Below are 26193 nucleotides of genomic sequence, written 5' to 3'. Positions count from 1 at the left end.
CAATTAAATATACATAAAAAAATTGACATAAGTTATAAGTAAAAACTATAAAATAGAAACAAACCAACTTTTTAAAAGGATTCTTTTTAAGGCTAGCTTGAACGAAAATGAGTCTTGCAAAAATCTTCTTGCTTGAGTAAGATTGAACTCGAGAGCACCCAAAATTTCATCTTAGACCTTGCTTGAGCAAGATTTCTTCTTGCTTTGGTGAAAACGGACTCGAAAGCACCTCATTTTTTCATTATATTATCACTTTTGAGATATGCAAAACAATCTGCATAAACCTGTTATATTTCTGAACCAAAATAACTATAAACTCATTATGTTATAAATATACACATTAAAAGGACAGTTCTTACTCAAAATTATTCAAGCACAAATATTCAAAAACAAGAAATCTTATAAGAAAATTTGATACACTGTTGGGTATGAAGTCAAAACCAATTGGGTTGGGATGACTAGACACCATGTTTAGTGAGTGAGCTTAATTATTGTGTCCTTTTTATAATCTCTATTTAAAGAGATCATTGTACTTGTAATTGTGTGCAACAAGACTGAATGAAAATCTAATAGTTGCTCGTGTGGATGTAGGTTGCAGTTGATTCTTGATTATGTGTGTTGCTTCCCCGTGCATTTTTCCCATCAAGTGGCATCAGAGCTTGGTTCGTTTACACACTAGAGATCCGATCAACAGAAATTAATCGACGAGACGTGAAAATTGCGGCAGCAGCATTCCAAAGCTAGGGTTTCGCAGGGGTTGCAATAGCGTCTCAAAGTTAGGGTTTCGCAGAGGCGGCAATAACATCCCAAAGCTAGGGTTTCGCAGGGGTTGCAGTATCATCCCAAAGCTAGGCTTTCGCAGAGGCGACAACATCATCCCAAAGCTAGGGTTTCGCAGGGGCTGCAGTAGCGTCCCAAAGTTAGGATTTCGCAGAGGCGACAGTAGCGTCCCAAAGCTAGAGTTTCCCAGGGGTTGCAGCGGCGTCCCAAAGCTAGGGTTTCACGGCAACCTAGGATTCGCGACAGTCTAGACCTGCGACTCGCGGCAGGCGCGCTCAGTAGGCAGTGCGACGTGCAGTGGTGTGGGTCGCGACAAGAGTGGTGGCGACTCGTGACGTTGTGCAGGTGGTTTGCTCGGAGTAGGGTCGTGTCCAGACAGTGCAGCAGAGTGTGCCAGTAAGGCGGCAGATCGTGTTTCACGGCGAACAGTTGCAGGTGCTTGCGGTGAGCGAGATGACACGGAGGTGCAGTGCGATGACAGTGATGGAAGACGCAGGATGGCAAGTGCATTTTTTTGCTGGTGCAGCAGTGAGAATGCGGTGCTAGGCGCGGGGTGTGGCTCTTTTTCACTACGGCACGAAGTTAAGACAATTCAGTTACTAAGCACATTAATAAAATGAATTTGATCTTAGCCAGACTTATGTCAGTGGGCATTAAGTTCGACGATGAAGTTCAACCTTTACTACTGCTATTGTCTTTGCCTGATAGTTGGTCTGGAACGGTTACAACAGTTACCAGTTCAGCGGGATCCGATGGATTCACTTTTGAGCAAATTCCTGATCTCATTCTTGGCAAGGATGTCCGAAGGAGGAGTTCTAGAGAATTATCTAGTGAATCGCTATATGTAACCAGAGGTAAGAAAAATATCAGAGATAGTGGGAGCAAGAACAAAAAAAAGAGTTAGTCAAAGACTCGGGATTGCTCAAGTGTAACATGTTGGAACTGCAAGGAGGTGAGGCATTTCAAGAATCAATGTCCAAATGATAAATAAGTTAACATTGCAGAAGACTTTGCGGACAAGGACCTTTTAGTCTGTTGCGCAAATAACAGTGTGGATTCCTGGATCATGGATTCTAAAACATTGCAGAATCTAGTTATTGGAGACTTTGGAATGGTAAGATTAGCGGACAACAAAACTCTTGATGCTATGGGTATAAGTGACATAATGTTGAAGACACCAGTTGGTTTCTGGACTTTGAAGGATGTCAGAGTTGTTCCAAGCTTAACGAAAAGTTTGATTTCTGTTAGACAGTTGGACGAATAGGGACATGAAATGAAGTTCGAAAATCAGTAGTGGAAGATCGTCAAGGGAAATCTTGTCATGACCCGCGGAAGAAAGAAAGGTTCGTTGTATATTATCGGATTACCGTATGAGGAAGTGACTGTCTCAATTCAGAAGATAAACAAAGTCTGGTTTACAGAATCTCGTGGGCAGAAGAGGGTTGTCTTTACAAGAGAGAAACATATTGTCACAGGTCAGATTCAGGATGAACGAGCATAGAAAGGTTCAGGTAGACCAGTCAGAGGTACTTATGGTAGTGGGAGCACGGGTTGTGCTTCAGCTGAGGTACAGTGGGTTAGGAGAACCAGTATTCCAGTTGTTGAAACATCTCCAGAAAATTTCTTGTTGAGTATGGAGTATGGTTGTCCGTGTGGATGTAGGTTGCAGTTGGCGACTGAAACACGTTAAATCCTGTGTTGTTTATTTTCTACAGTTGATTCGTGATTATGTGTGTTGCTTCTGCGTGCATTTTTCCCATCAGTCACTCCCACATCCAAATCTTCTAGTCTAAGGTTCTATTGGAAATTTAAAACTAGTTTCCCTTACTTGAACTAAGCATATACTCACTAATAGCTTCAAACCTACCAAAAGTTCAAGGGATAGCTTAACTTGAACCATAGAGTCCTGATAAAAACTCTAACTATTTCACTAGGACCCTAAACTAATAGAGATTAACCATAAAGCTAAAAGAGTCAAATGCAAAGCCTGGACTAAGACCAACCTAACAAATTCAAAATTTGACTCAGAGAAGAAAAAAAATGGACTTACTCTATCAAAAATTCCGATCGGGCAGTTGTAATCTTCGCTGTCAGGAGTTTAATGGCAGATTCTGATTGTCAATTTGATGAACAAGGAGGTTAGAGTCTTAAAAAGAAGAAAAAAAAAAGAGAACTTTTAAGGTGATGATGATTATTATAAAATGAGACTTGAATAACTAAATTTTATATTTATAAATATTATTTTTTAATAATAAAATATTGATGTGTCATTTAAAATATATCAGAGGTTATTTTTCAATTTAAGATTATTTTATAAACCCTTGTATAACTTCAATAATTATTTTTTCTTAAAATATAAAAATTATACATTATTTATAATGTAAGAAAATCAGACTAATTTTGTTTAAAATAACTTTGTTTTATTTAATATTTAGTAATTCCGTATTATTAAATATATTAAATTTAAATTTTATTATTATATATGATATATATGAATAATATGTATAAGAAAGTCTATATTAATTATATATTCGACATTATTAAAAATTAAAAATAAATAGAATTGCACAAATTATTTGATTTAAAATGCAAAAAATAACTCCAAGATCCTAACTTTCTAGTTTATCAATATGAGTTACTTATTCTTTTTTAACTAAATTTAATGATTCAAAACTTTAAATATAAAATTTTACATTATTAATCAATCAAAGATAATATTCGTCTAACTTTTTTTAATATATGTTTTATAATTAAAAAAACCAATCCACATTTTTTTTTTAAATTTTACTAATTTTCAAATTTTGTAAAGCTTTATATGGTTTATTTTGAAGAAAAAAAAAAGGGTTTTAGTTTATTTTTCAACGTTATATGGTGATCAACCAGTAACGTATCAGTTTCACAACCTTACTCTCCCAAAACCCTCAAAACCCTAATTAACCCCTTATTCTCCCACCGCCGCTACCATGGCGGAGCTCAAACTCTCCGAGAGCCGCGACCTCACCCGTATTGAGCGCGTGGGCGCGCACTCCCACATTCGCGGCCTCGGTCTCGACTCCTCACTCGAGCCGCGCGCCGTCTCCGAGGGCATGGTTGGTCAGACTGCCGCTCGCAAGGCCGCCGGCGTCATCCTCCGCATGATTAAAGACGGAAAGATTGCCGGCCGTGCGGTCCTCCTCGCGGGCCAGCCTGGTACCGGCAAGACCGCCATCGCCATGGGCATGGCCAAGTCCCTTGGTCTCGAAACTCCCTTCGCCATGATCGCAGCCAGCGAAATCTTCTCCCTCGAGATGTCCAAGACCGAGGCGCTCACCCAGTCCTTTCGTAAGGCCATTGGCGTGCGCATAAAGGAGGACACCGAGGTCATCGAGGGTGAGGTCGTCGAGGTCCATATCGACCGCCCTGCGGCGGCCGGTGCCGCCTCCAAGACCGGGAAACTCACGCTGAAGACCACCGAAATGGAGACCGTTTACGACCTCGGCGCGAAGATGATTGAGGCGCTGGGGAAGGAAAAGGTTAGCAGTGGTGATGTTATTGCGATTGATAAGGCCACCGGCAAGATTACCAAGCTCGGGAGGTCGTTTTCTAGGTCAAGGGACTTCGACGCTATGGGGCCGCAGGTGAAATTTGTGCAGTGCCCTGATGGGGAGTTGCAGAAGAGGAAGGAGGTCGTGCATTGCGTCACTCTTCATGAGATTGATGTTATCAATAGCAGGTTGGTCGTATTCCCATTTTGCCTTTTCCAGGTTTTTCAGAATTTCTTGATTTGGTTAACTAGTTAGTGGTTAATAGTTGTAGTTAGGGCTGGTTATGAACTGAACCAATTTGAAATATGTTCGAGACTCCATTTTATTGAACTTGGTTCATGAACTAAATGAGCCAAACTGGAGTTGAAAATTGAGTTACTTAAGTAAATGAGCTAAATTTGAGTTTTGTATAGTTCATAAATAAGAGTTGTTCACGAGCTTGAATCGAGTCAAGCGACACGGGAAAGATGTCTCATATTGAATTAGAGTTGAGCTCGTGCTGAACAAATTCTTGTCAAGTTGGGTTAAACTTCGCAACCCTAGTCAAGTTAATGGTTTTATTTCTTGATTTTGCGTAAAATTAAGGGAAAATGTGGCTACAATTGCAATCGCACCCTAAAGCCAATTCTTATAAAGTTGGGTTCAACTTGACTCACTTCATTTTAACCCCAGTGAAGATTTTATTTCTTAATGTTGTGAAAAAGGCAAATGTGGCTACTATTGCAATTGCGTTTGGGTTGTGGATGGTAAAATATCCTCCCTGTTGCCGAAGAAATGGTGATGGTAGAGACCATGTTTTAACCCTGCCAAAGGCTTAGAAAACAGTTAGTAACAATTTCAGTTGCAATATCAATGAATGCAACTAATCTGTGACCAAAATTGTGTCTGGTTTCGTCACAATTTTTTGACATTGTAGGATAATGCAGTCAACTCTACCAATGTGGTCGTGGAGAGCCCAAAGATCTTAGCTTGGGGTTGAAATTGGGGTTGCTGTCTGTTTTTTAAATCCTTGGTCCTAGTTTGAGTAACCAATTAAAATCTAGGCACTGGCTACATCATGGGACTGCGGAATTCTTTGAACCAGTTTCTGTTGTTAATCTTAACATGTATTTTAAAAAGTATTGCTATGTGCCTTTAATCTTAAGTTGGCAGATAGGTCTATGTATTTTGTGTGTTCTTCATGTTTTTATTCCTAATTTAATATAATCCTTGAGCTGGATTGGAATGTTCTATCCAAATAATGTGCAGATTTATATCCGTGATTCTGATTTGTGGTTTGTAAGTAGAGTTGGAATTTTAAAGTTGTCAAGGGAGAAATGGATATTTTGTGCTGGGATCATTATATCCTCATTGAAGCAAATGCGTTTCTCTTTAATTTGTTTATTGAACTTTATGTTTAGTGAAATTGGCTGTAAAAGCTTTGATTCACAAATGTTGTGTTTCCTTTTTATTCCCAAATTTTAATATATTCTTAAGCAGATATGGAGTTGCTAATTAAGTTTTGTCTGGGGATCGATTGTGGTCCTTGTTGAAGCAAGTACACTATTCTCTTATATCAAGTTTATTGAGATCTGTAAAGTGGAATTGGTAGTGAAAGCTTTTATTCATGTGTGTTATGTGCTTTTCAATGATTTAAGGAAGTGCCATTTTCCACAAATTTTTATTTTTTTTTCCCGAACAGATAGACAGACTGTTGTTTTCCAATTTATGTGTATGACGTCATTAGCTGTTTACCTCTTGCGTTGAAGGATATACACTTGTTAATTAGGCTTCTAAATTGCTTTACAGGTTAACATTTTAGTTCTTCATGCCATGTAATTCTGTTATGTTAATTTCAGAACACAGGGATTTCTGGCGCTTTTCACTGGCGATACAGGTGAAATTCGTGCAGAAGTCAGAGAGCAAATTGACACCAAAGTGGCAGAGTGGAGAGAAGAAGGAAAGGCTGAGATTGTGCCTGGTGTTCTTTTCATTGATGAGGTGCACATGCTTGACATAGAGTGTTTTTCATTCCTGAATCGGGCTCTAGAGAATGAGATGGCTCCCATATTAGTTGTTGCTACCAACAGAGGCATCACAACTATTCGAGGAACGAATTACAAATCCCCACATGGGATTCCCATTGACCTTCTGGATCGACTGCTCATCATCTCTACTCAACCTTACACAGAGGATGAAATTCGCAAGATTCTGGATATCAGATGCCAAGAGGAAGAAGTAGAAATGACTGAAAGTGCAAAACATTTGTTAACCAAAATAGGTGTAGAAACATCTTTGAGATATGCTATTCATCTAATCACAGCAGCTGCACTGGCATGCCAAAAGCGAAAGGGAAAGGCAGTGGAGTTGGAAGATATAAATCGGGTTTACAATCTGTTTTTGGATGTGAAAAGATCAACACAGTACCTAATGGAGTATCAAAGTCAGTATATGTTCAGTGATACAGGAGAAGCTGATGAAGATGAAACCAATGCCATGGTCTCTTAGATTTACAAACATCAGCTAGAGAGTTTGTAAGTACCCGGTTAGTCTTTGTACAAGTTGCAGAAATTTGTTCTATCTGGTTCTTCATTGCACTTCAATTAGTCTTATACAGTTCACCAGAAGTTTTCAGTGGTTGAACTCTGCTCATGACTTTGCAACTTATATATTTTGAACACGAGAAGCTGTACCGAATTTCTGTTACTACTGAGCATTTCATCCTTATTTTTTTTTGCTGTATCATGCATGCACAACAATCAACAGAGAGTGCTTTAACAGTAATTTATTAGACATGGTTTGCTGTAAGCAGTCAAAATGTCACAGGTGGAAAAATATGTGCCGTTGTCTTAATAGATTAGAATTGGTTGTTTTCTTGTTAACTTAGAAATTGAGTTTTATATTGACAAATTAAGCAGTAAATCATATAATAAATAGGTTGTTGAGATGAAGGTGTAATTATAAATAATTGTTTTAAGGAATCGCATGCCTATGATGGAAATGCTCGAATTTTGATGATGTATTTAAACAAATAAAAATTATAAAAACTATGGTCGTGACATTTGCAGCATACCATGAACCCAACTCCTTTTAGCAAATTATGTTATCGTTTTACAAGTTAACGGAAATATAAGGTGTCTAAGTATGGAACAAGTTTTACAAGTTAACGGAAATATAAGGTGTCTAAGTATGGAACAAATAAAACGTAGTTTAGTTTATGGTTATACTGTGATAGCATTAAAGGGTTGTCAATACACAATTTGGTTTTAACTTTTAAAAGGGGCTTACTTTGTTTTCATCTTCTAAAATTTTTGCATGTGGAGTTTATATTTTGAGGGATGAAATTACTTACAACTTAAATTGATATGAAGGTTATATAGATATACACGTTCAGATACCAAAACAAAAATATGTTCATATACCAAAACAACAAAACAAAAATATTCATATACCAAAACAAAAAAATGTTAATAGGAAGAGTTTGATAGATGTAAAGACGAAAACATTTCGTAATATATAAATAAATATAAATCTTATTTTATAGTTTGGTTTTATAAAGTTGATTTAGATTTAAAATTGGCTTTTTAATCTTATCTATAACGATCTTAACGAGAATTTATTGATTTTGTTAAGTTATTCAATATTGTATCACCTATAAATATATAATTTCAATAATCTTAAAATTTCAACATAAAATTATCTCGACTAAAAATAAAAATATTTTATAATAATATAAATAAATTCATACTACAAAAATCTAATTTAGTTCGCACAATAGTTTAAGCTAACTAAACATACCTCCTACTCTTACGCTTCGGCCAAAGGATGGAGTGAAAAACAACTACAAGCACCTGAAATATTGCAAAGAAACAGTAGAATTAACAAATGTTGAAGTAAAAGCAAAGTGATAGACGAAGTATGCTTTTTTTCTCAAATTGTTTTTACCTTTTATTTGATTGAAAGCAAAGTCATATCAATAATGGATTTTTGAAGTCTTCGATTCATAACCGTAATGATTATTTTCTGAATAATTACAGTGTTAATGTTATTGGTAGGTATTATTTGCACAATAACTAGTTTTAGGCCATAAATATTAACTTTTATATTGAACTCATTCTGCTGTCTTCCTTTTGCAGCAACACAGTTTAAAGTTTTAAATATCATCAGTTCTTTACATATGTATTATAAATTTCAAAGTTTTAAGGATATTTTTTTAAATTGCTTATCAGTTTTTTATTTGGGAATAACTCGTTATTTGTCGAAATCTACCCAATACATTTGCAATCCTCGTGAAAAGGATGGCAAACTGATACAAAAGATTATATTTTTGAATAAAATATGTAACTAAATGATGAAGGATATGATTTTAAAAAATAGTGCCCCATGACCATTATTAAATTGTGGGGTATATGGTGAAGTTTTTAATCGAGATACAGAAAATTGAAAAGTGATACAAGAAATAAAATCCTATAATATCTCTAATTAAAGTTGTTTACAAAATTTGTTTATTAATAGTAAATTTATTGTATATTTTATATCCTCATATTGTTTATTACATATAATAAAAGGAACACAAACATTAATATTTCAAAAAACTATTTATAGTTAAAAAACACACATTAGTCCAGTCAATTTCATGTCTTTATTAGAAATTGTATGAGAAACTAATTATTAAATAATATATATTTTAGAAAACATTTTCGAAATAAGAATACAAGCCTTGGATGGAGTCATGAAGTTAAATTTGAGTTTTAAAAAACAAAGAATCAAATAATTAATTTGATTTTAATTTAAAGTGAAAAATCAATTAACCAAACTAAATTGTGTAGTTGGCACCAACAAACCTCACTCTCAAAGCACTCGTATATAATAATGTAATAAAATAAAATAAGAAAAAAAAAACAAAAAAACAAAAAACGAAAGGCTCTTTTGTATCGCTCTTTCTTTTCTCTCTCTTCCATTGTTTTGTAATTTAGCGTCTCCTCCGTCTTGCACGAGCTTCCGCCACCGTCACCGTCGCCGTCGCCGCCTATCTCCGCCGCTTCCATGCCAACGCCATCCGCTTCTTCTGCCACGGGCCTATCATCCTCCGATCCGATCCTCGACCGTCTCGCCTCCTCCGATGGCGCGGTGAAATTCATAGCCATCCGCGAGTTGAAGAACCACATAATCGGAAACCGAACCAAGAAGCTTTCCTACATCAAGCTCGGTGCCGTCCCCGCAGTCGCCGCTGCGCTCGCTGACTCCGACCCCAACCTCATTGTCCAGTCTGCCGCTGCGCTTGGAAGCTTCGCCTGCGGCGTAGATGCCGGCGTCCGTGCCGTACTTGACGCCGGAGCTTTTCCTCGCTTGATCGGACTCCTCTCCGCTCCCGACGAGAAGGTTTATTCAAATATTCAACCGTTAGCAACCGCTTTTTTTATACTTTTTTAATGTTTGGTTTGTAGGAAAATTGACGCGTGCTGTAATCAGTGTGCTACTGGTTCAAGTTTTAGAACGAAAATGGAATGTGAATTGTTTGATTCATAATTTTGTTAGGTTTTCTTCTTCGCAATCCAATGGAGCTGAAAATTAGAATCCTGACTGTTACGGTTTTATTTCGTTTCGAAGTAGTTAATCTCTCTGCCAAGTGCATCTTTGCCATTCAATTACCTTTTCCGAAGATTAGTTATAGTTTTAGTAATCTAGTTTATGCCTCCTATTTGTTCACTGGTATAAATTTTATTATTTTATATGTTTAACTCCTCCGACTGATTATTAAGCCGCGATGTTAAATATGAATTATTCGATGTTTCTGTTTAGTGATGAGTTTATTGATGTATTCAATCCTGTTTCTGGGTAGAATTCTTACTGGTATTTGCTAGTGGTACGGAATCACGAGGGAGTTTCAAATAGGATCCCCATCGAGGATCGTGTTGCAGTGATGGGTGCTCCTGTGGTGGCACTGCAGGGACTATGCCAAAGTTAGTACGCGAGAAGTTGAGTTTGTTATTTACTAGTTGTTGAGCCCTTTTATAGAGTTTCTTTGGAGGGAAAAAGGGATAAGGCTGTTGAGATGTCTCCTGGCTTACATGTATGCTCTGCATGTGTTTGGCTACAAAATTAACTAGGTTCTTACTATGCCAGCTGATTGAGGTTGGCTTTGTAAATCGGCTCCACGTTGTGAGAGCAAGGCCGGCTTAGAATTCTGGAGGTAAAGGTGACTTCAAGCTGCCGAGAAGAACTTTTAATTCCTTCTCAGTGTCTTTGAGATTTAGAATTAGGACAATGTGGAGGGGTGGGTGATGGAAAAGGAGCAAAAGTTGAAGCAGTGTAGTGATGGCAGTCCTTTGTTGGAAAGATATACATACGAAATGTTGACTTCATTATTTATGTTTTTTTTATGTTATTTTCATTTGGAATGCCATTTATTCACCTGTTCTCTCCCTCTTATCAGGTTTTGGATGCTGCAGCTCGAACTTTACGAATGATTTATCAATCAAAACTAGCTCCGAAGTATGATTTTTTTCAAGAGGAAAACATGCAATTTCTTCTTTCATTATTGAAAAGTGAGAATGAAAATCTTACTGGGCTAGGTGCAGGCATTGTTATTCATTCTTGCAAGACAATTGGGGAACAAAATATATTATGCCATACCGGTGTTTTAGAGAAACTTACTAGTCTTCTTGATGGTTCTCTAAGTCAGCGAGATGCTAGTCTAGAGTCGTTAGCTGCAATTATTAGAGACAACCCAGCAGCTGTCTCTAACTTTGTTGAACTTCGTTGTGGAAGAGCTTTACATTGTGTTACTGAATTAACTAAAGATAAATATCCTAGAACAAGATTACTAGCCTGCTTGTGCTTGATTTCTTTGAAGAATTCTTCGACATGCTATCTCCAAGATATAGGAATCAAAACCAAATTGGTCTACATTTTGCTTGAGCTCCTTGATGATTCTGGTCCAGTTGGAGATGAAGCTTCTTTTGCTTTCTCAAGTTTAATTGCAGAGAAGGAAGATTTGCAGAAGTTAGCGTTTGAGGCAAATGCTATTAATAAGTTCAACTGCCTTTTGCAAAAGCATCCCATACAACCTAAAAGGCTTGAAGGGGTACTTCTGGCCTTGGCTGATCTTTGCTCAAAATTGGAGTGCTGCAGGTCTAATTTTCTTTCGTTGCAGGTCTGTTGCTTGTGTCTGTGTTTTTGTTTTTGAGCCCATGCATGATTATATTCATTACTGCAAACTTGAGACATGAGTGCTATAAAGAAAAAGCTTCACTAAGTCATTCATTATAATAGCACCATAGGCGAGGGTGCTAGCAAGGATGAAAGCTATCTGGTGTATGATTGGAGGAATGTTAGACACTCATGCACCAATATGTTGTTTTTGCCCCCTATCAGAATTGGATATTTGTCCAATATTGATACCTTCAGACACCAGATTAGATATATATCCCATTAGTATACATTATCATTTTATTTGAAAAATCAATATTAAAATATCAGATACATTGAGATAAAACTGGACACACGAATTTTTGAAGATATATTATTTGCTGATATGGTACTTATTTGTGCAAGTTGTTTATATAATCGAATAATCAAATTGCTTCAAACAAGAAACAAGCTCAGTTTCACATGTTTGATAGTAATCGTAGAGTCTTAAGGGAAATGACGGTGGTTGTACTTGTGTGTCCCTGCACACAGAGACGACACAGTGGTTTTTGCCTTTCTTCTTACTTTTAAATTTACCTTGTTTGCTACTTTTGTCTTATGCACTGCACTCATGTAACTGAAAACTGTATTTCATTTTCAAAATTAATTTTTTAATATTTATATCAATAAACCTTTTATAACTTTATATTTATTTTTTATCCTCTTTTGCACTGTACCGAAATTACCAAAAGTTGTTTTAGAATTTAAACTTTTATGTTAAAATTTCATCTTAATAATGTTAATAAATTTGTATGTTATTATTATATTAACTATCATGGCGTTAAATAAATTTCATTGTTATATAATACAATCACATTTTTATATTTCTCCTAAATCTGTATGGTTACCATTGTTATTTTATTTTTAGTAATATGTAGAAGTACAAAATTATATTTTTAATGTATGGTAGTTATTTGTAATTACTCTTAAAGTATTGTACTTATATTTTCAAACATTAACATATTGTTGTATCAAATACATGGTGTCTCCATTCGTCATAGGTTATAGCTAATTTGGCAGGATGCGATGCGAATTAAGAATCCTTAAACTAATAGACTTGCTAATAAGAATAGTGATGTGATTTTTCTTTATTTTTGTGCATGGGTTACTAACATCTCTATTTTTTTTTTCATTTTGTCTTGGTACCTGTGTGTTTACATGCAGTTTCTTGCATATCTATACGTACTGCATTTGCTTTCTAGAAGAATATTAGTTAACTGAAATATATTTTAATTTATTTAGCTCATTATTTTCTTTCTAGCAATGCACTAGCCACGTGTATGGGATTTTACATGTAAAAATACTTTTGCTGATATTTTCAGATGTAAAAGTATTTTATTGATTTTGTTAGGATGCCATATTTTATTTTGCCTACCATTAATTTGATTGACTACATTTCAAGTTGCAACTAAGTAACTAATTTTGACACTGTAACCCAGAGTCTGCCATAAACAACAAATCTTATTCTACCAGGGTGAATTCCAAAATCTGCCATCAAGATGGAAATTTTTGCACCCCCTATAAATGGATTCTTGACAAAATGCTGTGGTGACTGCTTTAATTATTTATCGTTGTTGGTGATTTTGGACATTTATTGTTGTCTAAAGAGGTTTTATACCAACCCATGTTCCCATTTATGAACATGTTTGAGTCGGTGCTAAGCTGTATTTCTTCCTGATAGATGACTAGAGCCAATTCGGGTGTTTCTTCTCAATTTCAATGGATGAAGTTATGATTAGGCTTGCTCCAATAAACTACGTATGGATGAAGTTGTATAAGGCTTGCACTAGTCAACTATGGTTTCAAATCCCAAGTCCACTTTTAACTTCTAATACACTTTTTTGACACAGGTCTTGAACCTAGTAATTGATGCCCTAACTCACGAGGATGCTAGTGTACGCACTGCAGCTTGCATTTGCTTGAGAAGTGTCTCTCGCTCAATTAAGGTATGTAACATGAGATGACGTCTGGAACTTGAAGTCTATTATGCTAGTGCTATGTACAGTTTAATTCTCATGAAACTGTGTTCAGAATTTGAGTGCAGGTCGTTTTATGAATGAAAGGGTTGTTTTTCCTTTGGTTCAGCTTCTCTCTGATCTTTCTACTTCTGTCCAGGTATTTTGGATGTAACTATAATTTTCATTTTTCTGATTATGCTATGTTAAGTAGTTTCTAAATTTAGAAAACATGCATATCATACCAAATCACAAACTTCTAAAATTTAAAAATTGAGGGGTATAAAGCAAAAGAAAGATTGAATATACATCTGTTACTTGTAATTTTAGCTATGTCTGTGGTATTGGGATGATAATTCTGATGCCATTCTCCATTGATCTTAATTGAAACATATGTTCTATACATTAAAAAGGCTGTTACTAGAAGCACTGGCATATTGATGGACAAATTCGAATAATTTAGCACTGAAATTGTTATGTCTCACATTAAATGAGGTTGTCTCAAGGGGGATAATGTGTTGTTCTATTGATGATCATATTATAAGATTGCATGCTATTTCACCCATTTTGTATCTTGGTCTTGCAGGATATGGGGTTATCACAAGGGCTATAAATTTTTTTGGGAAGCTTAACTTTAATTAGACTCAAGTCATAGTCATGTCCACCCTAAGAATTTTTTGTTGGCAAAAAACATTCTGATTAATTATTAAACAGACGTGGTCTGGTAAATTCTATAGAAGCTTAGTAAGGGTTTCCTTTTCTGTTTTATCTTCCAGGTTGCAGCCCTTGGTGCCATCTGCAATATAGTGGTTGACTTCTTGCCACATAAATCAACATTCGTACAATGTGGGGGCATTAAAGAGCTTGTGCAGTTGACCAAGTCGATGGATTCATCTCTAAGGTTAAATGCTGTATGGGCATTGAGGAACATGGTATTCCTTGCAGACAAGATATGCAAGGAAGGAGTTTTTGTGGAGTTAACAGCATCTTCAATGGCTAGCCTTATTTGTGGTATGTATTGGCGCTACAGGTTTTTGCTGTTATATTGGTAACTATTTCCCAATAAGTTGACCTTGATTGTGTATACCTTGCAGATCCTGAACCTTCGGTTCAAGAACAAGCTCTGGCCCTTGTTCGCAATTTTGTTGATGGATGTCTGTACTCTGTTGAACATGCTTTTGCTGAAGATGGTATCATACTAGATGCTGTTGGAAGACAATTAAAAAAGTCTTCAAAAATTGAAATTGGGATACAGGTTGGAATTAGCTAATGAAATTAATTATTTTTGTATAGAGTGATGATAAAGATTTTCACACTTTACAATGGTTCTCAAGTTGTTTATTTATTATATGCCTTTTGGTTTTGTTTTCCATGCAGGGAATGTATATTCTCAGCAATATTGCAAGTGGCAATGAGTTTCATAAGGAAGCAGTTATGCATCTACTCTTCCCTCAAGATGAGAATGGGTCTCACTCTTTCTTCGAGCAGTTTTTGCAGAGTCCTGACAGTCGCTTACGCACAGCTGCAGTGTGGGTTGTAGTAAACCTCACTTTTCCTGCTAGTCCTGGTGCATTTGGCCGGATTGTAAACCTGCGGAGTTTTGGCATTGTTTCTCGAATAAAGAAGATGGTCAATGATTCTTGCATGGATGTGAAGGTCCTTTAATCTTCATAATTTTTTATGTTCTGTACTGTCAAGTAGTTGGTTTGTAAATGTTCTTCTGTTGATGCAGCTTCGTGCGAGACTTGCACTTGGACAAATAATTGCTTTCGGTGATAGTTGAATGCATTGAAATCCTCTGTTCCAAGTCTTTTGGCAAAGAACAAAGTCGAGAAAAGGGATATTGATACAATTTATTTTCTCATGTGTTCTATATTATGCAATGTAGTCTCCGGCCTTCTGCATCAGCTTTCAATATGGTATGTTTCAATTAATGTTCTACAATGTTTTTTTTCTCGTTTCACTAACACTTTTTGCCATACCTTGGCACTAGTTTAATATTATTATGTTTGCCCCAAAGTTCCTTGACTAGAAGATGGTCTTGCTATTCTAATGTATCAAATTGCGTTTTTTTTTTCTCTTTTTGTTTCCTTTGCAGGTGTATCAATATGCTTTAGTTTATCATTGAGTAAACTCCTAAGTTGGTCTCCCATAGATTCCAGTGTGACCTCATAAGCCGTTCAAGGATTTTTGTCCACAGTATATTCCCTAAAACGACCTGAAATGTCGCCACATGATAAACTGTGATACATAAAAGACGGATTAGGTTACTGTTTTATATATTTTGAATAGATTACTTGGGTGACAGGAATCTTTAGAGGACTAATGTGGTAACACATTGATCTTTTGAGAACCAGTGTAGGGGTTTACTCTTTCTTCTAACCAGTCAGGGCAGTGTCAGAGCTTTGTGGTTCTGTAAGCACTCTTGGCCAGGTTACCCTCAAATCTCATTTTTCTTTCTTGTGCACAATATGTATTACTTTTTTGTAAATCTGGTGATCATAGACTCATAGTAGATTTACAGGATTTAGTGTTGTAAGATATGAGTAGTAAATGTCAATTAGAACCGAGTTTCAATTTAATTTTGGTTATATTGACAAATAGCATAATTGTCTATGTTTCTGGCATTCATGCATGCCTTGTAATTTTCGTTACATGCCACTATTTTGTATGAGAACAATTTTTAAAGGAAGTATATTCTTATTTTCAAAATATTTTGTCAATTTAGAAAGAAAAATTCATAAATATTTATGGGGGATGACTATGACTATGATGATGCTGATCACGATTCATGGTGGTAGTGGCTATATTTGGTGAGGGTGCAGGGTCAAGTTATGATCGGTAAGTGCTTTTTTTTGTCATTATTACTTTTTGAATTCTGTTCTTGAAATTTGAAAAAAGGGCACCACCCACGCTCTCCGTCCATCTGAGTACGTTTTAACGTTCCAAACGAGAAGCTTAACAATATTTCTCGATTATGTTGTGTTGATCATTTTTGGTCAGCTGCATGCACATGACATTTACAGATGCAGATAACAAATTGGCCATTGATTTTGAAGATGAAACCTCTTTTACAGCCACTGCCAAAAATGAAGAGTGAGCAACTTTGTTCATTCATCATTCTCTGCCGTGGTCTTGATGTTGTTCCAAAATGCATATTCATAGGACTTTTAAATACCCAAAATTAGCTTCCTTGTATGGTTGTTTGAAAAATGGGTTGTATTTTGAGTTTCTTTTTTCCTTTCTTGATAGCTTCAGCTTCTTTTTATTATCTTAGTTGGTGCAAAATCCATTGACATGAACTGAATTACAAAAAATACCTAAATTTTTAGATGGAAAAATAATTACTATGGTGTATAAAAATGGTACTCTCACTCTCATTTTCCGTGACATTAGTTACAAATAATTACTATGATAGATTTGCTTATGGCCTATCAGTGATAGTTAATGGTATGGATTGGGATGTCATGGAAAAAGCACGTTGAATTTGACATAAGAATTTATACTATTGTTTTAAAAAAAACGTAGTAGATGGTTTAAATTGAAAAGTTTAGTTAAAAAATGGCTTATAGGGGGAGAGAGGTCACTTAAAGCTTTGAGTATGGATATGCATGAAAGTTCTTACCCTGGCTGATTTGGAGCTTCTTATGTCTCCCGATAAATCTATTTCAGAAAACAAATATTTAAAGAGAGAATGTATACGTATTTTAATGTGAACAGGTGTTATTTAGCATGTCAAGTTATATGTAAAGTTATATAATGATGTTTAATATATGAAAGTTTTTATATAAAAAAGATATATAAGTATAATTCCTGGGGGAACATGAAATCTGTTATATTTATTCTTTTTCGTGGCATGTAGGAGTTTTAATTTGAATTATTTGTATAATATTTGTTTTTTTTTTTTGATCAGCGTATAATATTTGTAATAGAACATTTTTCCTATTAGATTTTCCCAGGATTAAATATTACTCTGTTCCCAAAACACCTGGTGAAGGATTTTTATTTATTTTTTAATTCCATTCTACTTTCACATTTTTTTTTTATATATTTCGCACTTCACAGGTTTCTATGAATCATTGAATCTAGTCATGACACACTATAAGGATTTATATTCTAAACATAATTTCTCTTATATAAACAGAATAATCTAGAAGGTATTTAGTTTTTGAATAATAAAAGCTATACTTAAAATCTAAACGAAAAAATAAAATTAATTTAATTAGATAAACATAGATAAAAAAAACTTTATATATATATTATAAATATAATTGTGATAAAAAAGCAGATTATGTATTTTTTATCTATACAAAAGTATATATAAGTACACGAACATTCATGTTATTTAATGGAAATATTAAAATTAATAAAATCAGACATTAATATTTAAATTAAAATGAAAAATAATTTCAAATAAAAATTAAAGCATTTAAATTAACTGATTTAAAATAAATATTGTATACAAAAAGGTATATAACATATCATTTGTGATTTTATATTTAAAAGCCATTTCAATTTCAACTTTACCATTTACTAATTCAACAAGTTAATTTGGAATCTGATATGGCTCATGATCTAGCGATAAATAGTGGTTCATGTATTTGAGAAGCAATGTAATCAGGCGACAAAAAGACTATTTTATCCTTAAAAAGTATATTCTGAATTTTACAATTTAGAGTATTTTTTTAAAGAAAATAATTCTGAATTATAAAATTTTGAAAGCATTTTAAGAAAATAACTTTTGGATTGTATAATAATGTGAAATTTTTTCAGATCACCTATTTTGAAATAAAAAAACATCAATAAAATAAAAAATATTTTTGATATTTTGAGAAGTATGGTGGAGGTGTCTTAAAGAGCCTAAAATGGATAATGTATTTAACAAGGTAATTTTCAAGTCACTTGTAAATTAATTTGAAACTACCTTATCTGGTGCGTGCATTTAAGAAGGTAGAATTATATACATAATTTACATAACGTAAAACTGAGAATCCTATTAAAGGAAAATGACAGAAATAACAATTTTGGAAGAAGAAGACATTGATATTGAAACAAAAAAATATAGCTAGACTAGGAAAAGGGTGAAGACAGAAACTAAAAATGTGAGATGAATGAATTATCAGCCAATCTTTTCCGTGTTTGTGTCATCTGAGGGCCATATTACTGTCTCCATCAACCTTTCCCTCATTAACTCCAAGTTTTCATCAGATATTTCCTTGTATATCTCAGCATGATTACATTTCTGCATAACACAATGGTTCTTCAGTTAAGTACATCATATCTTCATAAAACATTCTCATTCTTTAGATATATATACACATTCTATTCTATTACCTTGACCCATTTACCATAAAGGTGAAGCCGAGTTACCATCACTCTTTCAGCAAGCTCTCGTTGCTCCTATCAGTTGGAAGAGGACATATACAACATCATTGACATTGACAAGAGGTAACATGTTTTTTTGAAATTTGGAAATTATGTGAATAAAATTTGGTGTAATTGTGTAAAGGCATTGAATATGACATGTATAAAGGAATGAAAGAGAAGGCATTTCAGATTGAGTATGGTGAAAGTTTTAAAGAAGCCACAATCCTTAGGGGCACAAAAGAAAAGACTACCTTCCCAAGGGATCGAATAAAACGTTTTCCATCTCCTGGTTTGTTTGATACAACAAAACTGCCAACAAAGAAAACATTACAAACAATTATCTAAATGTTTATGAGATAGCTAGTGAATCACCAATTCTAGTTTAATAATCACACTGAACTGAACCTTCTTACATTGGCCAATTCCTTCAGCAATCATGCATGTTTGAAGGGGGGAAATATTCCATGAATTCAAGTTATATACACAACAGATTCAGGGTGCATTTGGTTTGCTTTTATTTTCAGTTTACATGTTTTCACTAATAATAGGAAAATATCAGATTGTTTTTGCTCTGTCATGTTTTCAAGAATTTGAAAAGGATATAGTAAAACTAACAAAATATTATTCTCACCACTTGGTTCACAACATCTTGAAAACAAAACCAAATGCACTCTAAACCTTAGACTTAATAGAAAACATCATTTCAGACTAAAATAATTACATGGGCAAGTAAATCTTTGTTGAAACATTTTTCCTCAGATTGATAGAAACTTCACTTACTTGTAGAACCACGTATATTTAGGTGGATTCATCTCATACAACTGATGAAGAACAGTCCTCACAGCCTTGTATGTGAAATAGTTGAGCATTTGCTGTTTCCAAAGATGCATCAGTTAGATCGCATACAACGTTTAGTGTATTTGTATCATAGCAGACAGATTGGTGATGATTAAAGGGAGAAATAATGTAATAAAAAACATATTCTCATTGAATATAAAAGACTCATAATGAGTGAAAACGATCTTCCTCTATATAAGAAATGAAAACCGATTTTGTAATTTGTAGTACTCTTTCATAAGTTGTTCTTTGAAAACATATTCTCATTGCATGAGTTGTTCTTCGATATTTGCCCTCTTACCATGAGCAAAATTAGAATAAAATGATGAATTATTTAAAAGGAAACAACTCTCATCTTTGTAATGGTGACAAGCTCAAAGCAGCATTTTGAGAAAATGACCACTTACATATAAAGACTGAAATTGAAGAAAAACAGAAGGATACTGTCACATTTCTCATATACAATTTGAAATCTTTATATTATTGTGCACAATATATATACTACTCTTTCAGGTATCTATCTCTTGTTCCTTAACACATTTCACGATGATAAACAATTTTGCATTCTCATTTCTGATGTAAGAATGAAAAGGAAAGGAGTTCATGGTAGAATTCTGTAGAAGGTTATTGGTTTAAGAGCTTCTTGGGACTCCCTTAACTGTTGCAGGCTACAACTCACTAACAAATGACACTTTTTCTATAATGATATACAATGTTCAAAAGCTCTGCAACGCCTAGAATGTCTTAGAAATTAGAATTAGAATATGCTATGAAGCAAACACTCCATAAAAAAGGTAAAACAAAGCAATGCTAAAGGAGAAACTGAGTCATAATAAACTTAAACCAAATACAAAACGGTATCATTAAGGATATGCTTAGTTTTCAGTAAGAAACCTCTATTATCCATTGAAAAAAGTAAAATGAAAAAGTGTCTTGTATGATTTTCAGTTAGTTCTGATTATAAACCGAGTTTAGTCTCAATTTTATGTTTCTTCAAACTCAGTTGGTAAAAGGAAATTCATTGGAACTTAACTTTACAAATTTAGATCCAAACATGCAGTAAAATATCAGATCTAAAACCAGAAGATACATTAAACATGTTACCGTTTTAACATCTTCAAAACTTTCTTCATATTGGCCTCCAAGCTCGTTGACAATGGCGACTCTCCTATCCTTACGCTGCCTCTTGCAACTTCTGCTAACAAAGACTCTCCACTCTCTACCAGGATCAATGAAAGAACTGCTCAACTTCATAGTCCCTACACCATGCTTCAACAAGTGCTTCCTTCCCATCAAATTCTTGCACAAAACAACATCTCCACCACTCTTCAGATTGACACTAGTTGTTGTGGGGAGAGCATCCACACACAAACAAGGGCCAGTGTGAGATTCCATCACTGATGATCCCACAACAGACAGAGCACCCACCATCCTCTCTCGCAATCCCAATCTCCACACAAAAAAAAACTCTTCAAGAAACACACCTAGGGTTCAAAATAGCCTCAAAAGACAATGGAACTCTATAAATAGAGATACCCTTCAACACAAACTACACCTAGGGAGGAAGAGCAATAGAGGGTGTCCAGAAAAATTGGAAATTGAAGAAGTTCTTGTGGTCAAAGACGTTTGCAGTGTTTGTGAGAAGGTTGAACAAGAGAAGTAGCAAGCTTTTGTTGGGTGCAAGGAAAAGTAAACTAAAACTATAGAGGTGAGATTTTTGAAGGGTGGGAGTGAACCTTCACCAGACAATTTTTTAAGGTCCAAATTTGTCCAACAGAAAAAAGAAAAAAGTGAAGGATTCAAATTGACAATGGAATCTCCCTAGATTTTCACACAAACGTTTTGGAATTGATTTTACATAGAATTAGATTTGATTAAAATTGAATTAAAGCTGTGTAATTTATGAGAACTTATATACTTTTTTATTCAATACAAAATTTACAAACAACTTTATCTGAGGTTTTCTTTTCACTTTACTCAACATAGAATCCATTCCTATTAGTTATTTACATTTACTTCAACTCAAGATTATTTGTAAACTTGAAATCCAATACAAAAAATTCATCTAAAAGTGTGTTAACTATATTTTAATTGTAATGTAAAGTGAATAAAAAACATACTAAATTCGTCAACACCTGTGGGGTGTTGATTTGATGGGTTTGGTGGATGTGAAGCCACGTGGTTGTGAATCTTTGTTCCTGTTTAATGTTTTGTACTACTTTGTTGAAACACATGTTAAAAGACAAGTGTGCCACACCAACCAGACTCACTGCACCGTCCTCACGCAGCCACATGTGCATCTCATGCATTCTCTTTCCAACTCAACGAATGTAGCACACATGTTGGATCACATTCACATTGCCCACTGCTCTCCTTCATAACCTAATTTCATGAACAACCTCAGATCATAGACATGCACGTGTTATCAAATTTTAAATATCATCTCAAATTTTACCACCATATCCATTATATACTTTCAATATCACCGTCTAGAATAAAATATTTTAGTGGAATATCCACATGTTTTCACAGGCCAAAATCTAGTTTATGTATTTGCAAGCATTTTGGTAATGAAGTTATATATATAATAATGATAATAATAATAATAATTATGCTGGGTGCCGAATTAACACAATACATTCCTGTGTAAATTTAAGGAGATTACAATAATACCCCTCTCATAATCTCATAACAGAAAAAACAACTACACACTAAAGTAATAAGAAAAGAAAAAAAGGAAGAGATTTTGGTGTTCCGTAAGAAATATTATGTTTCTTTTTTATAACATGAAAAGTAAACATCAAAGTAAAATTTTGTGGATGTAAGACTTCTCTTCTCATATTAATTCACTTGAAGATATTAATGAAAATAATCAATTTTCCATGCTTTATTAATTGTCATCATATTATTTATTTTTCCTGATAGGTCATAGTGATCAAACTCACATAAAGTTGTCAATTTGAAGCAAATTTATCATAACATCTATTAGGTTTTCATTGGTGAATCTTTTGCATATTCACATTTCCTTTTTTTTGCTACTTCTCGAACAAATGGTAAGGTATACATATGTGTTTTGTCATAGAATGAAAGACATGGTCTCTTGCAGTGTGCAAGACACCGTGACTGTCACAATATACAACAAGCTTTTGTTGCTTGTGTCTGAGTTCCTCCATTTATCTTTGAATCCAATTAGCTTCCTTGCAAATTTGAGTAGTTGTTATGTACTTAGCTTCTCTTGTAACTTAGGTAACCAACTTAATGCACGTCTTGCAAGTGTAAACACATAGTCAGTAGTAGATCTCATTTTACCAAGATCACCTGCAAAATCATAATCGATATAGTCTTTGACAACTAATTATGATTCTCCAAAATATAATGCAACATTTGATATTCCTTCGGTGCATCTAAGGATTCTCTTAATAGCACTTTAATGCTCTCACCCATATTTGCATGAATCTACTAACCACTTTCCATGCTTGTGTAATGCCTGATCTTGTACAAATCATAGCATACTTAAGGTTTCCTTTTGTTTACTCGATAAATTTACATCTTCTTTGCTTCATTGTTAGGACTCATACTCGATGATAAATTAAAGAAAATGGGGTAGAAATTGTATTTCAATCTTGCATGTTGAAGAATTGCAAGATTTTTAGTAAGTAATTATTTTGAGAAAGCCAATTTTTTTTTTTTTATCTTTTTTATATTGGTGAATTCGCATCCCTAAAATCTTCTTAGTCCCAAGTCCTTCATATCGACCTCCTTATCCAACTATGCTTTCAATTTTGGATTCAGACTTTGTTGGCACCTACTTCCAACATGTCATCCACATACAACTATAAAATGATAAAATTATTCTTATCAACCTATTGTAGTAAGTACAATGATTTAACCTCACTTTGTTGTAATCAAGGCTAATAATGAAGAAATTAAATCTTATTTCCACTATTTTGTGTCCTTTATTTTAGTTAAATCTCATTGGTACATCATGAGGATATAAATGTTCTTGTGATTTTGAATGAATGATCACAAGAATATGAATGACCTCTTCTGGTGATTTTTAAATGAATAATCATCTTTTCTTATGATTTTTAATTTGTTCATGTTTGTGACACTTAAACCTACTCAATTAAAAAAAAATCACAATATAAATTACACAAAAAAATCCAAAATTATATTGATTTTTTTTTATATTAATAAAAATTTAAAACCAAATTATAGTTTACTTAAATGTTTAAGTTATGAATAGAAAAAAAAATTGTTCATTATTATTTCTTAAATACCACAATCTTTGTAAAACTTACTTTATGTGATATCTCTATAATTTCTCTTTACTTTATTTCTAAGATTTCAAACCCTCCTTTCCTTTCTCATAACTCATAAGAGAAAGTAGTAGACTTTAAGTCAATCACTAAAAAAAGATCATTTAGAGACCAATTTTAGTGACTGAAATAAGTTGGTCACAAATTGTGATACATTTGTTATAAATCTACGATCGAAATAACAATGAAATCATTTGCTTCAAAAAATATCATTTAGTGACAATTTATAGTGACCAAAATAAGTTGGTCACAAATTATGTTTGAAATAGCAACGAATTGACAATAATGAAATAATTTGTTATATGTATTGGTTTGTCTAGGTACTGAAATAACAATGATAGTAACTAAATTTTAGTGACTAAATCAGTATGTATGAAGTAAAATAAAAGTGATGGTAAGTGATGAAAATAATGACTAAAAACCAATTATTATTATAATTATTTTATTATTATTATTATTATAATTATTACTATAGTAATAATTTTTTTTATTATTGTCCACAATTTTTTTTTTCTATTTTACCCTTTTTAACTACTTTTTGGTGTTCATAATTTTATCTATTAAATAACTATTTTTTAAAATTTAAATAACTACCTAAAATAAAAAAATCACATATATAAAAAATAAATTACCTACAATAAAATCATAAAGTTTATAAATAAGCATGTAGGAATGGAATAAAAAATAATAAAACATGAAGACATTACCAAACTATTACACCAGATACATTTTTCAATCGTATTGCTTAGTATTCTTCTTATTATTATTATAATTATAATAATAATAATAATTATTATTCTAATTACAATTATTATAATTATAACTATACTTACTATAATTATAACTCTAATTACTATAATTATAACTATAGTTACTATAATTATAACTATTACTATAATTATAATTATAATTATCATTATAACTATAATTGTAATTATTTTATAATTATTATTACTATTAGTAGTAGTATTATTAAAATTATTACTACTAATAATAATATTTTTATTATTAATAATATTTGATAATTAAAATAATAATAATAATAATATTTGATAATTAAAATATTATAATAAAATAATGTTAATACTATCATTTAATTACAAATTATTATATTTGATAATAATAGTAATTATTATTATTTTAAGAATATATATTCAAGATAATTCCATTTAATAATTGATATTTAACAGGGTCAAATAAAGAGATGCAAAAATATGTATCCCTATAAATAATCTCATGAGAACTACTCCTGAAAGGAATTGAAGTATGAATGTAAGGTTAAGAATATGTAAGAAAAGATAAAAAAAATTTGCAATTTTTTTATTAAACATTTACTTTATTATTATAAAAAAATTATTAAATAAAAACTCATTTTAAAATTTAATTTTAAAATTAAAATAATTTTACACATCAAGATTTTAACTATGTATTAAAATTTTATGTAATAATTTTCTTAGTGTATTAATTATTTTATATATAAAAATTGAATTTAGTTAATCTAATTGTTAAATTATAATTTTATCTGTTTAACATGAAAGTTTTTATATAAAATAATTACAATTTTGTGATATCATAATTATATATATATATATATATATATTAAAATTTTATTAAAATTAAAAATAATATTAATAAATGAATTTTAGTATATTTTAAAAATATTATATATATAAGAAGCATTAAATAATTTTATATTAATATAATCTTTTATATATATAATATATGTGGAATAATCTTTTCACCTATCTAACATAAGTTTTAGAAAATAAAATGTAATGTATTGAATTAAGTGATAAAAGTTACATTAATATAATTTCATTTTCCCATATATATATATATATATATTTGCACGATACAGGTATGAAACAATTAATAAAAATATTTTAATATATATATATATATATAATTAATTATAAATATGATTTTTTTATAAATGCTAAAAGCATAAGTAAAGACGATTTAAAGTGTTGAATGAGATTAACTTGAACAAAATATATATTTCAGAACAAAAATATGTAAGTTTTAACAAAAAAACTATAAGACCATAACACAAATAGTATCATATTATAAGAGTTTAAATTTCATCATCTCTTTCTCCATTATTTTTGAAAAAATTATTTAAAATTAGTTCATAAAAAAATAGCAATTTTGTGAAGTTTTCAACTCTTCGTCATCTCTTTTCTCTTATATTTTGTTTTTTGCTTGCCTTATAATTATTAACTCTGTTTTAAATCATAACAA

General features: G+C 32.7%; 3 protein-coding genes and 1 long non-coding RNA gene across 6 annotated transcripts; 3 read left to right on the top strand and 1 right to left on the bottom strand.

The window, feature by feature from the left end:
• The first annotated feature begins 3621 nt into the window (after positions 1–3621).
• Positions 3622–6989, top strand: LOC137831418 (P-loop containing nucleoside triphosphate hydrolases superfamily protein). The gene is made up of 2 exons (XM_068639088.2): positions 3622–4492; positions 6143–6989. Exons 1-2 carry the CDS (start codon positions 3744–3746, stop codon positions 6789–6791), a joined length of 1398 nt encoding a protein of 465 aa, XP_068495189.1. The 5' UTR covers positions 3622–3743; the 3' UTR covers positions 6792–6989.
• A 2141-nt stretch (positions 6990–9130) lies between these two features.
• LOC137831416 (uncharacterized) lies at positions 9131–16141 on the top strand. 3 transcript variants are annotated; one of them, XM_068639086.1, is made up of 9 exons: positions 9131–9665; positions 10720–11439; positions 13325–13420; positions 13506–13589; positions 14206–14440; positions 14524–14684; positions 14807–15085; positions 15162–15348; positions 15528–16141. In XM_068639086.1, exons 1-8 carry the CDS (start codon positions 9330–9332, stop codon positions 15210–15212), a joined length of 1962 nt encoding a protein of 653 aa, XP_068495187.1. In that variant the 5' UTR covers positions 9131–9329; the 3' UTR covers positions 15213–15348; positions 15528–16141. The 3 variants fall into 3 exon arrangements, with proteins under 3 accessions (XP_068495187.1, XP_090159734.1, XP_090159735.1); XM_090303608.1 differs by having other exon boundaries at positions 9181–9665; positions 10720–11417; XM_090303609.1 differs by lacking the exons at positions 9131–9665; positions 10720–11439 and adding an exon at positions 13083–13232.
• A 16-nt stretch (positions 16142–16157) lies between these two features.
• On the top strand, positions 16158–16792 carry LOC137831417 (uncharacterized). The gene is made up of 2 exons (XR_011084425.2): positions 16158–16270; positions 16433–16792. It is a non-coding gene; the product is annotated as an uncharacterized LOC137831417 (long non-coding RNA).
• A 1546-nt stretch (positions 16793–18338) lies between these two features.
• Positions 18339–21520, bottom strand: LOC137831419 (chaperonin-like RbcX protein 2, chloroplastic). Its single transcript, XM_068639089.1, has 5 exons — positions 20738–21520; positions 19577–19668; positions 19048–19105; positions 18764–18829; positions 18339–18671 (listed from the first exon to the last, which is right to left on the bottom strand). Exons 1-5 carry the CDS (start codon positions 21062–21064, stop codon positions 18549–18551), a joined length of 666 nt encoding a protein of 221 aa, XP_068495190.1. The 5' UTR covers positions 21065–21520; the 3' UTR covers positions 18339–18548.
• Positions 21521–26193: the final 4673 nt, after the last annotated feature.

This window comes from Phaseolus vulgaris, chromosome 6 (assembly GCF_051622355.1).
Source record: "Phaseolus vulgaris cultivar YP4 chromosome 6, ASM5162235v1, whole genome shotgun sequence".
Taxonomy (NCBI): Eukaryota; Viridiplantae; Streptophyta; class Magnoliopsida; order Fabales; family Fabaceae; genus Phaseolus; species Phaseolus vulgaris.
This window is presented reverse-complemented; position numbering and strand designations above follow the sequence as displayed.